The 13,775-nt window shown below is 40.4% G+C and overlaps 1 protein-coding gene across 2 annotated transcripts in view; it reads left to right on the top strand.

Moving 5' to 3' along the window:
* The window catches only part of NEMF (nuclear export mediator factor), a 70,861-nt gene that overhangs the window by 23,614 nt on the left and 33,472 nt on the right, over window positions 1-13,775 (top strand). For both annotated transcript variants that reach the window (XM_007986623.3, XM_007986621.3), the window contains exons 12-16: window positions 1,050-1,127; window positions 1,214-1,422; window positions 1,662-1,853; window positions 2,100-2,163; window positions 4,603-4,691. In XM_007986623.3, the coding sequence (XP_007984814.1) occupies window positions 1,050-1,127; window positions 1,214-1,422; window positions 1,662-1,853; window positions 2,100-2,163; window positions 4,603-4,691 (632 nt within the window). The remainder of the gene's footprint in view (window positions 1-1,049; window positions 1,128-1,213; window positions 1,423-1,661; window positions 1,854-2,099; window positions 2,164-4,602; window positions 4,692-13,775) is intronic.

Below are 13,775 nucleotides of genomic sequence, written 5' to 3'. Positions count from 1 at the left end.
TCATCTAGCATTTAAATACTCATTAATTGATGATTTTTTTTTTTTTTTTTTTGAGACAGAGCCTTGCTCTGTCGCCCAGGCTGCAGTGCAGTGGCCGGATCTCGGCTCACTGCAAGCTCCGCCTTCCGGGTTTACGCCATTCTCCTGCCTCAGCCTCCCGAGTAGCTGGGACTACAGGCGCCCGCCACCTTGCCTGGCTAGTTTTTTTGTATTTTTTTTTAGTAGAGACGGGGTTTCACTGTGTTAGGCAGGATGGTCTCGATCTCCTGACCGCGTGATCTGCCCATCTCGGCCTCCCAAAGTGCTGGGATTACAGGCTTGAGCCACCGTGCCCGGCCTAATTGATGATATTACTAGTGTTAGAAATTTTGCCCCCAAATTGATAACCTTGAAATGTAGATTATATATGATAAAATGCCATATAGAAGGTCAAATAACTACCATGAGCCTTTGTCTTACTAATTTACGGGAAAAAGCTTCTGTAAAATACTGGAAATAGTTCTGAGAAAATCAAAAGCAGCAAAAAATAAAAAGTTATTTAGTAGTTTATGCTCTTTAAGAATTCATTCCCTGCCAGGTGCAGTGGCTCAGGCCCGTAATCCCAGCACTCTGGGAGGCCGAGGTGGGAGGATTGAGCTCAGACGTTCAAGAGCAGCCTGGGCAACATAGCAGGACCTTGTCTCTGTTATTTAAAAAAAAATAAAGAATTTGTTCTCCAAAACTTTACTTTTGTGCCATAGGAAAAAATGTCTTGATTTCTGCCTGTTTGAATAATGCCAAGGGTATTAAGGGCGTATCTTATATACACAGTAACCTGTAATCAAAGTACCTTTCTATATAGGGAATGGGAGTTAAGGAGACAGGAGAAGTAATTTTGGGGCATGGAACTCGTTGTAGTGGGATCGGCCGAGGGTGGTAGACTATGGGAACTTTAGCCAGCTAGATAACAGCATAGATGGGGTCAGGATAGTGAGTGTTGGGAAGTAAAAGAGGAGTGTCATGAGGTAGGAGAAATCTAATTTTTAAAAAATCTGTTTTGCCAATAAAAGGAAAAACAAGCATTGAAGAAATTAGATAATGTTCGAAAGGATCACGAAAACAGATTGGAAGCTCTTCAGCAGGCTCAGGTATTATGTTTGGCTTTCTCAGTGCTTTTTCAAAAATGTTAACTTTAACTGACAATGTAGTAAATGTGTGTGGTTTGTTTCTTAAGGAAATAGACAAACTGAAAGGAGAGCTCATAGAAATGAACCTACAAATAGTTGACAGAGCCATTCAGGTAGTTCGAAGTGCTTTAGCTAACCAGATAGATTGGACAGAAATTGGGTTAATTGTGAAAGAAGCCCAGGCTCAAGGAGACCCTGTTGCAAGTGCAATCAAAGAATTAAAACTACAAACAAATCATGTTACAATGCTGCTAAGGTAAGTTTGACTCCTAGTCAAGCAGTTAATGCTTGTCTTTATTTTGTTAATTGTTCACTGTATTAAACATTTTTTCTTCATATTTTCAAGTTCTCAGAGAAAGGGAAAAAACTAATTTAGATTAAATAATGAAACTTTCAGTACTGTAAACCATTTATAATTTTATCAAAGAAGAAAATTGAAAATAAAAAAAGTGATGTCATTGACGTTAGTGAAATACTATTGAATATTTTTAATAGAAATCCATACTTGTTATCAGAGGAGGAAGATGATGATGTTGATGGTGACGTCAATGTTGAAAAAAATGAAACTGAACCACCAAAAGGAAAAAAGAAAAAACAAAAGAATAAACAGCTGCAGAAGCCTCAGAAAAATAAGCCCTTACTTGTAGATGTTGATCTCAGCTTGTCAGCATATGCCAATGCCAAAAAGTAAGTCATTTAACTTTAAATTTTAGGCCAAGTATTATCTGCAGTAAATAAAGGATGTTAAAAAAACTTTTACATTTCACCTGTATATGCATACTTTTTTTTGGGTGAAAATACTTTTTTAAACTTAGTTTTGTTAATTATACAGTTCTGATTTGTTCTGTATAATTTGAGAATTTGTAAAGTTAGAACTAAGTAGAAAACTAAAGAATATTTTACTTAAAATTTAAGAGAAATGTGCTTTTCTAGGTATTATGATCACAAGAGATATGCTGCCAAGAAGACACAAAAAACAGTTGAAGCTGCTGAGAAGGTACTGAGTATTTCTTAGAGTGAATGTTAGTTGTTTTTGCCTGCTTAATTTAATGGACATAATTATTTCTTCTGTTTAAATGAGATTTTCTAATTCAGAAGTATATTTCAAACTTAACTTTGCTTTAAATGTATGTATTTCCAGTATTTTTTCCCCCCACGCCTGCTCCTCCCCCATTTGTCATCTCAGTAAATAGCACCTTCATTTTTCTGTTCACTCAGGTTAAAAACGTTTGTGATATCCTGGACTCTTTTCCCATAAATCATGCAATCCATCAGTAAATCATTTTGGTTCTTCCTTTAAAGCCAGAATCTAGCTACTGCTCATTATAATAGCACCTTCATTTTTCTGTTCACTCAGGTTAAAAACGTTTGTGATATCCTGGACTCTTTTCCCATAAATCATGCAATCCATCAGTAAATCATTTTGGTTCTTCCTTTAAAGCCAGAATCTAGCTACTGCTCATTATTTCCACTGGTCAGTCCCCTATCATCTCTTTGTTCACATGGACTATGATAGTAGTGTCTTATTGGGTCTCTTTGCTTCTCCTCTTTTCCCACTACAATCTGTTCTCCACATAACCACCATTGTGATCTCCCTTTTTTTTTTTGAGATGGAGTTTCACTCTTATTGCTCAGGCTGGAGTGCAATGGCTTGATCTCAGCTCACTGCAACTTCTGCCTCCCAGGTTCAAGCGATTCTCCCACCTCAGCCTCCTGAGTAGCTGGGATTACAGGTGCCCGCCACCACACCCAGCTGCTTTTTGTAATTTTAGTAGAGACGAGGTTTCGCCATGTTGGTCAGGCTGGTCTCAAACTGCTGGCCTCAGGTGATCTGCCCACTTCGGGCCTTGACCCTTGGTCTCCCAAAATGCTGGGATTACAGGCGTGAGCCACCACACGTAGGCCCGTTGTGATCCTTTCAACTGGATGTGATGGTTCACGCCTGTAATCCCAGCACTTTGGAAGGCCGAGGCCGGTGAATCACTTGAAGCCAGGAGTTTGAGACCATCCTGGCCAACATGGTGAGACCCCCATATGTATTGAAAATACAAAAATTAGCCCAACATGATGGCAGGTACCTGTAATCCCATCTACTCAGGTGGCTGAGTTGGGAGAATCAAATGAACCCAGGAGGTGGAGGTTACAGTGAGCTGAGATCATGCCATTGCACTCTAGTCTGGGTGACAGAGCGAGACTCTGTCCCAAAAAATATATTAAAATAAATAAATCAAAAGTGAAGTCCTTTCTCTCTGGACAAAATCTTCCAGTTGCTTCCTGTCTTAATACAATTCAGAGCCCTTCTCCTATCCTTCAAGGACAGGAGACCTGCTCCCCTCTGACCTCATCACCTGCATTCGTCCTCTCATACACTCTTTCTGGCTACACTGGGATCTTAGCTGTTCATAAAATAATGGCACATGCTCCACTCTCAGGGTCTTTGCCCTTGCTGTTCTCTCTACCTGGAATTTTCAGTTTGACGCCTCTCTTCATTTACATATCTACTTAAATGAGATTTAATCAGAGAATCCTTCCTTGACCACTCATTGCTAACGATAGTACCACCCTGAATCTCTGTCTTTATTTCGCCATATTTTTTTCTTGAAAAACACTCCCCCCAGCCCAACATATGTTTATTTTTTCTGTATTCCCTCTAGAATATAGATTGCATGAAAGTAGAATCTTTGTGTGGTTCCTTGCTGCATCCCAATCCCTGGAATATTGCCTGGTACAGAATAGGCACTTTAATAGCTGTTAAATGAGTGGCCTTCATGACTTGGCCCTCTTTCTACTGCTTCAACCTCATTTCTTGACATTTTTCCCTTGATTACTGCTTGCTGGTCCTTTTTTTTTTTTTTTTTTTTTTGCTTATAATACCCTTTTTCCTATTCTCTGCCTGATAACCCCATTAGTCATTGAGGATTCAGCTTAAATGTCATTTCCTCAGAGATACCTTCTTTGACCCTAATCCAGTATAAATCGGGTTTCCTTGTTATACTCATATAGCATCTTTAGAAGCACTTACCATTATATGTTTATTTAAAGGATTATATGATTAATAGTTGTCTCTTCTAGACCTAGTGGGGTGGGAGTAGGGGCTTTGTCCATCTTGTTCACTCTTGTATCTCTAACGGCATCTAGCCTAGAACCTAGCACATGATAGGTACTCAGTATCTAGAAAATGACAATGTATTTATTAATATGTAGGTCTTGGGCAAATATTTTCATATAGTAATTCTTTGGTTTGGATTATTTTAATACTTAAGGCAAAAATATTTTCATTTATTACTTTTAAGTATGCATATTTGTGTGTGTGTGTATGTGTGTGTAGATTGTGCCATTTTGTGACATTTAAAAAATTTCTTGCCCCGTTATTTTCTTTGGTGTTATTTAAATAAATTCTTAGCAAATTATTTTTAAAACTCTTTTCTATAAATAGGCATTCAAATCAGCAGAAAAGAAAACAAAGCAAACATTAAAAGAAGTTCAAACTGTTACTTCTATTCAGAAAGCAAGAAAAGTGTATTGGTAAGTGTTCTGTCTCTTTCAAATTTAGTTTTTGTTTTTATTAAAATTATCCGTGCACATTGTTTAGAAAAGTCAAACAGTTCTACAAAGCTTGTTACAAAACCAGTAGCTCTGCAATTTTTTGTTGGTTTGTTTGAGACAGGGTCTCTATCACCCAGGGTGGAATACAGTGGCGTGAACATGGCTCACTGTAGCTTTGACCTCCCGGGCTCAAGCAGTTCTCCCACCTCAGCCTCCCAAGTAGCTGAGACTACAGGCACATGGCACCGTGCCCAGTTAATGTTTAAATTTTCTGTAGAGTCAGGGTCTCAGTTTGTTGCCCAGGCTGGTCTCACACTTCTAAGCTCAAGAGATTCTCCTGTCTCAGCCTCAGTGCTGAATTACAGGCATACGTTTCTGCACTCAGCTAGCTCTCTAGTTCCTCACCTTTACTCCTATTGCCTGCTCTCTGAAGGAAACTACTTTTAGCTCTTTTAGTTGATTGTTTTGATATTTGCCTTTATTTATCTTAGTAGTGTGCTGATATTGCTGCTTCTTAATTTTTCTGTTTTACACTCTTACTAACTTCCCGCTGGGAAAGATGAGGATTTCCCTCTTTCCACTTGTGTTCCATTACATACACACACAGTTACAGCATAGTTTTGTCAAGATTAATAGCATTGGCATCATTATAAATATTTAAATTAGTCATATAATTTATATGTTATAGCTGACCCACATAGAATTCTGTTTTCTTTTTCCTTCCTTGCTCAGTTTTAAAAATCTTCCCTGAAGTTACTGTCATTTCATTTGCTTTTTATTTTTGTTCTTATCACTAATTTATCTAAATATTATCTTCCAAGTGTGTTCAGACACATTGGAATTCAATCAATATTATCTTGCAGAGGTCAGAAGTCTCTCCTGTAGCTTTTTGACTTACTTAATTTTAGATTGGTTCTCTCTAAGCATCATACAATTTCCTTTTATTGTTATCTTAGAAGTTATCTTTACCTTCTCTGTTTTGGAAACTCTTTTCTGGATCTGTTTCTTGGTTGAAAGAGTGTGTGTTCCAGAAGCTTCACAAGAAATAGTGTATAGAAAGCAAAGTTTTTGAGGTCTCCAATGTATAAAACATTTTACTCTTATAGTTTGACTGGGCTGGGCATGGTGGCCCATTCCTGTAATGTCAGCATTCTGGGAGGCTGAGGTAGGTGGATCTCTTGACCTCTGGAGTTCGAGACTAGCCTGTGCAACATGCCAAACCCCATCTCTTAAAAAAAAAAAAAATTAAATATAGAATTCTACTATGAAAATACATTTTCCTCAGACATTTTTGTTTTTTTTTTTTTTTTGAGATAGAGTTTCACTTTTATTGCCCAGGCTGGAGTACAGTGGCACAGTCTTGGCTCCCTGCAACCTCTGCCTTCTGGTTTCAAGTGATTCTCATGCCTCAGCCTCCCAAGTAGCTGGGATTACAGGCACCCACCACCACACCCGGCTAATTTTTGTATTTTTAGTAGAGATGGGGTTTCACCTTACTGGCCAACCCTGGTCTCGAACTCCTGACCTCGTGATCCACCCGGCTCGGCCTCCCAAAGTGTTGGGATTATAGGCGTGAGCCACCACACCCTGCCTCCTCAGACTTTTAAAGGTATTGCTTCATTATAGTAACTTGAGAAATCTGGTATTATTTTGATAGTTGATATTTTATTTTATTTTTTATTTTGTTTTTTTGAGACAGAGTCTCACTTTGTTGCCCAGGCTGGAGTGCAGTGGCATGATCTTGGCTTACTGCAACCTCTGCCTCCCAGGTTCACGTGATTCTCCTGTCTCAACCTCCTGAGTAGCTGGGATTACAGGTGCCCGCCACCATGCCCAACTAAGTTTTGTATGTTTAGTAGAGAAAGGTTTCTGCCATGTTGCCCAGGCTTGTCTCTAACTCCTGGCCTCAAGTGATCCGCCCGCCTCAGCCTCCCAAAGTGCTGGGATTACAGGCATGAGCCACCACACCTGGCTGATAGTTGATATTTTACATGAAACTTGTTTTTGCCTTTCTACAAGCTTGTAGATTTTCTCCCCTCCCAATTTTTTCTCCAAATTTTTCGAAATTTTACAATTGGGGTTGGTGGTGATGTTTTAATCTATTATGTTGGATACTTTGTGGGCTATTTTAATTCAGAAACTTTCAGTTCTGAGACATTTTCTGGAATTAGTTCTTAAAAAACTGCCTGACCTCTGCTTTCTTTTTTCTTTTCCTTCTGGAAATCTTGTTTTTAAGATATGGGACCCCCTAGACCAGTCCTCCAATTTTGTTGTATTTTCTGTTATCGAATCTATCATTTTGCTCTACATCCTGGGAGTTTCCTCAGCTTTATCTTTCACCAAATCCTTCCACTGAATTTTTTATTACTTCCTATCATGTTTTTAATTTTAAGAACTCTCTCCTCAACATAGTGTTCCTGGCAAAAAAAGAGAGGACTTTTTTTGGTTCTTGGAATGTATTTTTTTTAAAAAAAAATACGTTTCTGCTTTAGTTTCTTTTAGCTCTCTGAGAATAGTTTTGATGTATTAAATTTTTTTAGTATTCTTTTTTGCAAGTCTCTGTTTTCTCTAAGTTGTTTCTTTTTAAATTTTATTTTATTATATATATTTAGGCTGGGTGCGGTGGTGCTTACGCATGTAATCCTAGCACTTTGGGAGACCAAGACAGGTAGATCACTGGAGGTTAGGAGTTCGAGACCAACCTGGCCAACATGGTGAAAACCCATCTCTACCAAAAAAATTACAAAAAAAATTAGCTTAGTGTGGTGGCGGATGCCTGTAATCCAAGCTACTAGGGAGGCCGAGGAATGAGAATCGCTTGAACTTGGGAGGCAGAGGTTTCAGTAAGCTGAGATCCAGGCACTCTAGCCTGGGTGACAGAGCAAGACTCTGTCTCCAAAAAAAAAAAAAAATTAAGGGGACTCCAATAATGCTAGACCTCTGAAAAACAAAAAGTTAAAGTCATGCAGTCCCCCTACCCCACCACACATACTGATTGGAGACTAGAAGTTAATCTGTTCAGCAGATGTACTCCCTTTCTTCACTTAACATGGCGGTAGTCTTTCCACAATCTATCACACACACAGACATTGTCATCTTTTTCATCCCTGGAGTGTGTTAATGAGAGGAAGGGAGCTACCATTACCTCTTTTTTTTTTTTTTTTTTTAGTAGAGATGGGATCTTTCAGTATTGCCCAGGCTGATCTCGAACTCCTGGGCTCAAGCGATCCTCCCACCTCAGCCTCCCAAAGTGCTGGGATTACAGACAAAAGTCCCCATGCCTGGCCCTGCCATTATTACTTTTTTTTTCTTTGAGACAGAGTCCTAGCTCTGTTGCCCACACTGGAGTACAGTGGCGCAGTCTCGGCTCACTGCAGCCCTCACCTCCTGGGCTCAAGGGATTCTCCTGCCTAAGCCTCCCAAGTAGCTGGGACTACAGGTGTGCACCCCCATGCCTGGCTAACTTTTGTATTTTCAGTAGAGGTGGATTTCACCGTATTGGCCAGGCTAGTCTCAAACTCCTGACCTCAAGTGATCCACTCTACTTGGCCTTCCAAAGTGCTGGGCTTATAGGCATGAGCCACCACACCCAGCCCATTATTACCTCTTGATACAATACTTTCAGAATCTGAAACAGAGAGGGTAAGGAACTTAAGCAAAGTCATGCAGTCATGCATACCAGAGGACAGCGCATAAATGCTGACAGCTTTGAGGAATGACTCTGTCGTGGCACCAAACTCAAAAGATATTCATTAACTTTTCTTTGAGCCTTAAAAAGGATCAAATGGGCCGGGCGCGGTGGCTCAAGCCTATAATCCCAGCACTTTGGGAGGCCAAGACGGGTGGATCACGAGGTCAGGAGATTGAGACCATCCTGGCTAACACGGTGAAACCCCGTCTCTACTAAAAAAAAACAAAAAAAAAAACAAAAACTAGCCGGGCGTGGTGGCGGGCGCCTATAGTCCTAGCTACTCGGGAGGCTGAGGCAGGAGAATGGCGTAAACCCGGGAGGCGGAGCTTGCAGTGAGCTGAGATCCGGCCACTGCACTCCAGCCTGGGCGACAGAGCAAGACTCCATCTCAAAAAAAAGAAAGGATCAAATGTGTCATTTCAACAAACAGACAGTTGCCTGCTGTGAAACAAAAGGAAATGGGAGCCAGCCATGGTGGCTTATGCCTGTAATCCCAGCATTTTGGGAGGCCAAGGCGGGTGGATGACGAGATCAGGAGTTCGAGACCAGCCTGGCCAATAAGGTGAAACCCTGTTTCTACTAAAAATACAAAAATTAGCCAGGTGTGGTGGCTTGTGCCTGTAGACCAAACTACTCTGGAGGCTGAGGCAGAAGAATCGCTTGAACCTGGGAGGCAGAGGTTGCAGTGAGCCAAGATCGTGCCACTGCACTCCAGTCTGGGCAATAGAGCGAGACTTTGTCTCAAAAAAAAGCAAATAGATGGCTGAAATAGCACTCTAATGCTCTGAAATCATTTCCCAAAGGTAATTAGCTAACGGTTATCACAACATCCTATACCCTCGGAGCAAGTGAAGGAAGGGCACTGGACCAGATGCTCACAAACGAAAACACACAGATTTTGGGTACATGCAATTGCTCTGTCTCAGGGACATCAACATTCAGAACTCTGCTTTTCAAGATGTTTCTGTAAAGACAGGGTGCGGTGGCTCACTCCTGTAATCCCAGCACTTTGGGAGGCCATAGGCAGGCATATAACCTGAGATGAGGAGTTCGAGACCAGCCTGGGCAACATGGCAAAACCCCGTCTCTACAGAAAGTACAAAAATTAGCTAGGTGTGGTTGCGCACACCTGTAGTCCCAGCTACTTGAGAGGCTAAGGTGGGAGGATCACTTGAGCCTGGGAGGCAGACGTTTCAGTGAGCCAAGACGGTGCCACTGCACTCCAGCCTGGACAACAGAGCGAGACTCCATCTCAAAAAAAGAAACAGATATATATATATATATTTAAGGTCTATAGTATGTTTTTATTATATACATATGCGTAATGAAATGAAACAGTCAAGCACATTAACATATCCATCATCTCACAGTTACTCTATTTTTCGTGTGTGTGGTAAGAACACTTAAAAAATCTACTCTTAGCAAATTTCCAATATATAATACAGTGTTATTAACTGTATTCCTTGTGCCATATATTAGATGTCTATAGTTACTCATGTTAGGTTACCGTAACTTGTTTTTGACCTACCCATGTCAGCCCTACCGCACCCTCTTTTTTTTTTTCATTTTTTTGGAGACAGAGCCTTGCTCTGTCGCACAGGCTGCTGAGTAGCTAGGAGTACAGGCACTTTTTTAAAAATGTTGCTTTTTATCTCCAGCTTTCACATTAGAGACTTTCATTAATGTCTGGTGCTCCTTGATTGTCTGTTCAACGTTTTACATTTTATGGTAGGGTATTAAAATGCTGACTGGAAGTTCCCTGGGTGATTGGGCTTGTGAAATGATCTGTGTTGGCCATTTTGTGTAGAATCTTCATTGTCTTTAGCCCTTTTCCTCTTTAGCTAGTCTCATTTCCCGAAAAAGATTCTTTTTCTCTCCTGCTTGTAAGGTGAAGACCTGGCTGCTGCAGCATTTGGGGAGCCCAGTGAAAATAATAGACTGAGAGTCTCAGGATCCAGTAATTCATTTACTTATTTGCTGTGTTTTACATATATTACTCCTGGTTATATAGCTGTGCCACATTTACCCTTGTCCAGAGATGATCTTTATACCCTTTCTGAATAAAATAACCTCTGGCCTTCTGTTAGGAAATGGAACAGGAATTAACTGGAAAGAACGTATGTGGAACTAACTGCTTCTTGAACAGACTCCCAGCCAGTCCTCCTGTTTTCATTCCCATCTTAAACTCTTACTTCCTTAAGTGTTTGTGCTGCCATTTGTTATAGCCTTTTATGAGTTTTACATTGTAAATTTAGTTGTTGCTTTTTTCCACCTTTAGCTTAGGATTCAGCTTCTTAAGTCTGATCACTTGTCCATTTGTTTTCCAGCTTACAAAATTTGGTTGTATTTGTCTCCTATCTCTCTCTGTTTTGTTTGACATCTCTGTTGTTGAATAGGATCATCCTGTAATTATCATTTCTTGTAATGTTCTTGTTGGGTATTGGTATCAAGGTCATATTGTGTCATAAACAAGTTGGAAAGTGTTCCTTTTTCAGTTGTTCTTAAATATCTGATGAAATTCACCTGTGAAGCTGAGTAGTCCTGGAGTTTTCGTTGGGGAAGCTTTTCATTGCAGATTCAAATTATTTAGTAAATGTAAGGACTGTTCAAATTTCCTAGTTTTGGTAAGCAATGTTTTTTTTAAAGACTTTGTCTAAAGTTTAAAATATATTGGCAGAAAGTTTATAATATTCTTCTGCGAATTTGTCCATTTCTCCTTTTACTTTTGCCAGTTTTTGCTTTTTATATATGAGACAATGTAATTCGATGATACAACTATGTAACTGTTATATCTTTCTAATGAATTGAGCCTTCTATCAACTTTAATGAAATGTCCTTCTAACTTGTAATTATTTTTTCCTTCTTTGTCAGGTGTAACTAGTTCAGGTTTCATTTGGTTAGTATTTACATGGTATATCTTTTTTCTTTCTTTCTTTCTTTTTTTTGTTTTTTTTTTTTTTGAGACGTAGTCTTGCTCTGTCACCCAGGCTGAAGTGCAGTGGTGCAATCTTGGCTCACTGCAACTTCTGCCTCCTGGGTTCAAGCAATTCTGCCTCAGCCCTCTGAGTAGCAGAGATTACAGGCGTCCGCCACCATGTCTGGCTAATTTTTCTAGTTTTAGTAGAGATGAGGCTTCACCATGTTGGCCAGGCTGGTCTCAAACTCCTGACCTCAAGTGCTCCACCTGCCTTGGCCTCCCAAAGTGCCGGGATTACAGGTATAAGCCACTTCACCTGGCTTATCTTTTTTCATCATTATATTTCAACCTTTCCATCCTTGTATTTTAAAGGAGCATCATATGTATCATTGTCATTGTTTTCCAGTCTGACAGTCTTTGCCGTTTTCCTGGGCATTTAATGCATTTATATTGAATGTAATCTCTGATATATTTGGGTTTAAATCTACCCATCTTACTATTTGCTTTTTACTTGTCCCATTTATTCTGTGTCCTCTTTTGTCTTCATTATTGCCACCTTTTGATTGACTACTTTTTATTAACTTGTTGGCTGTACATTCCTTCACTAGGATGATTACAAAATACATCTTTGAGTTTTCTCTACCAATATTTTTGTCCCTATATCTTTGTCTTTTTACAGACCTCATTACTATCAATAGGGGAATGGCTAAGTAAGTGTAGTGTGTCCATTCAGCAACGAAGAAAATGTACTTTTAGATGAAAAAAGCAATATGCAGAACAGTTTGTGCTATGTCTAAAAATGTATTGGGGGAACCCACCCCCAATATTTCAACATAGTTTCTTTCTATTTTCCATAAGTGCCGGCCGGCTGAGAAGTAAAGAGAAAGAGTACAAAGAGAGGAATTTTACAGCTGGGCTGCCGGGGGTGACATCACATATCGGTAGGACCATGATGCCCACCTGAGCCTTAAAGCCAGCAAGTTTTATTAAGGATTTCAAAAGGGGAGGGGGTGCAAGAACAAGGAGTAGGTCACAAAGATCACATGCTTCAAAGGGCAAAACGGAGAACAAAGATCACATGCTTCTGAGGAAACAGGACAAGGGCAAAATCAAAAACTCCTGATAAGGGTCCAAGAAAGATCACAAGGCAAAGGACAAAAGCAGAATTACTGATAAGGGTCTATGTTCAGCAGTGCACGTATTGTCTTGATAAACATCTCAAATGACAGAAAACAGGGTTCAAGAGCAGAGAACCGGTCTGACCACAAATTTACCAGGGCAGTTTTTTCCCCACCCTAATAAGCCTGAGGGTACTGCAGGAGACCAGGACATATTGCAGTCTTTGTCTCAACTGCATAAGACAGACACTCCCAGAGTGGCCATTTATAGACCTCCCCCCTGGAATGCATTCCTTCCCCAGGGTATTAATTATTAATATTCCTTGCTAGGAAAGGAATTTAGCGATATCTTCCCTACTTGCATGTCCGTTTATAGGCTCTCTGCAAGAAGGAAAATATGACTCTATTTTGCCCGACCCTGCAGGCAGTCAGACATTATGGTTGTCTTCCCTAGTTCCCTGAAAATCGCTGTTATTTTGTTCTTTTTCAAGGTGCACTGATTTCGTATTGTTCAAACACACATTTTACAATCAGTTTGTACAGTTAACACAGTTATCACAGTGGTCCTGAGGTGATGTACGTCCTCAGCTTACGAAGATAACAGGATTAAGAGATTAAAGTAAGGGCTGGGTGCGGTGGCTCATGCCTGTAATCCCAGCACTTTGGGAGGCCGAGGCAGGTGGATCACGAGGTCAGGAGATCGAGACCATCCTGGCTAACATGTCTCTACTAAAAAAAATACAAAAAATTAGCTGGGCATGGTGGCAGGTGCCTGTAGTCCCAGCTATTTGGGAGGCTGAGGCAGGAGAATGGCGTGAACCTGGGAGGTGGAGCTTGCAGTGAGCCGAGATTGTGCCACTGCACTCCAGCCTGGGTGACAGAGCGAGACTCCGTCTCAAAAAAAAAAAAAAGATATTAAAGTAAGACATGTGTAAGAAATTACGAAAGTATTGTTTGGGAACTGGTAAATGTCCATGAAATCTTAACAATTTATGTTCCTCTGCCACAGCTCCAGCTGGTCCCTCCATTCGGGGTCCCTGACTTCCCGCAACAGAAAAGAGAAGATTAGGATAAATATTTTAACTTTTCTATGTGTAAAGAATCTCGAGAGGGATGCTCAGAAAACCAATCACAATGGCTCCCTCTTTGGTGTAGTGACAGGAACTGAAGGGATGCAGGATCTCTCACTACCTTTATTTTATTTTTTATTGAGACGGAGTCTCACTCTGTCGCCTGGATTGGAGTGCAGGGGCGTGATCTCGGCTCACTGTAAGCTCTGCCTCACAGGTTCACGCCATTCTCCTGCCTCTGCCTCTAGTGTAGCTGAGACTACAGGA

Source organism: Chlorocebus sabaeus, chromosome 24 (assembly GCF_047675955.1).
Source record: "Chlorocebus sabaeus isolate Y175 chromosome 24, mChlSab1.0.hap1, whole genome shotgun sequence".
NCBI lineage: Eukaryota > Metazoa > Chordata > Mammalia > Primates > Cercopithecidae > Chlorocebus > Chlorocebus sabaeus.
The sequence above is the reverse complement of the archived record's forward strand: the minus strand, read 5'-3'. Positions and strand labels throughout refer to the sequence as shown.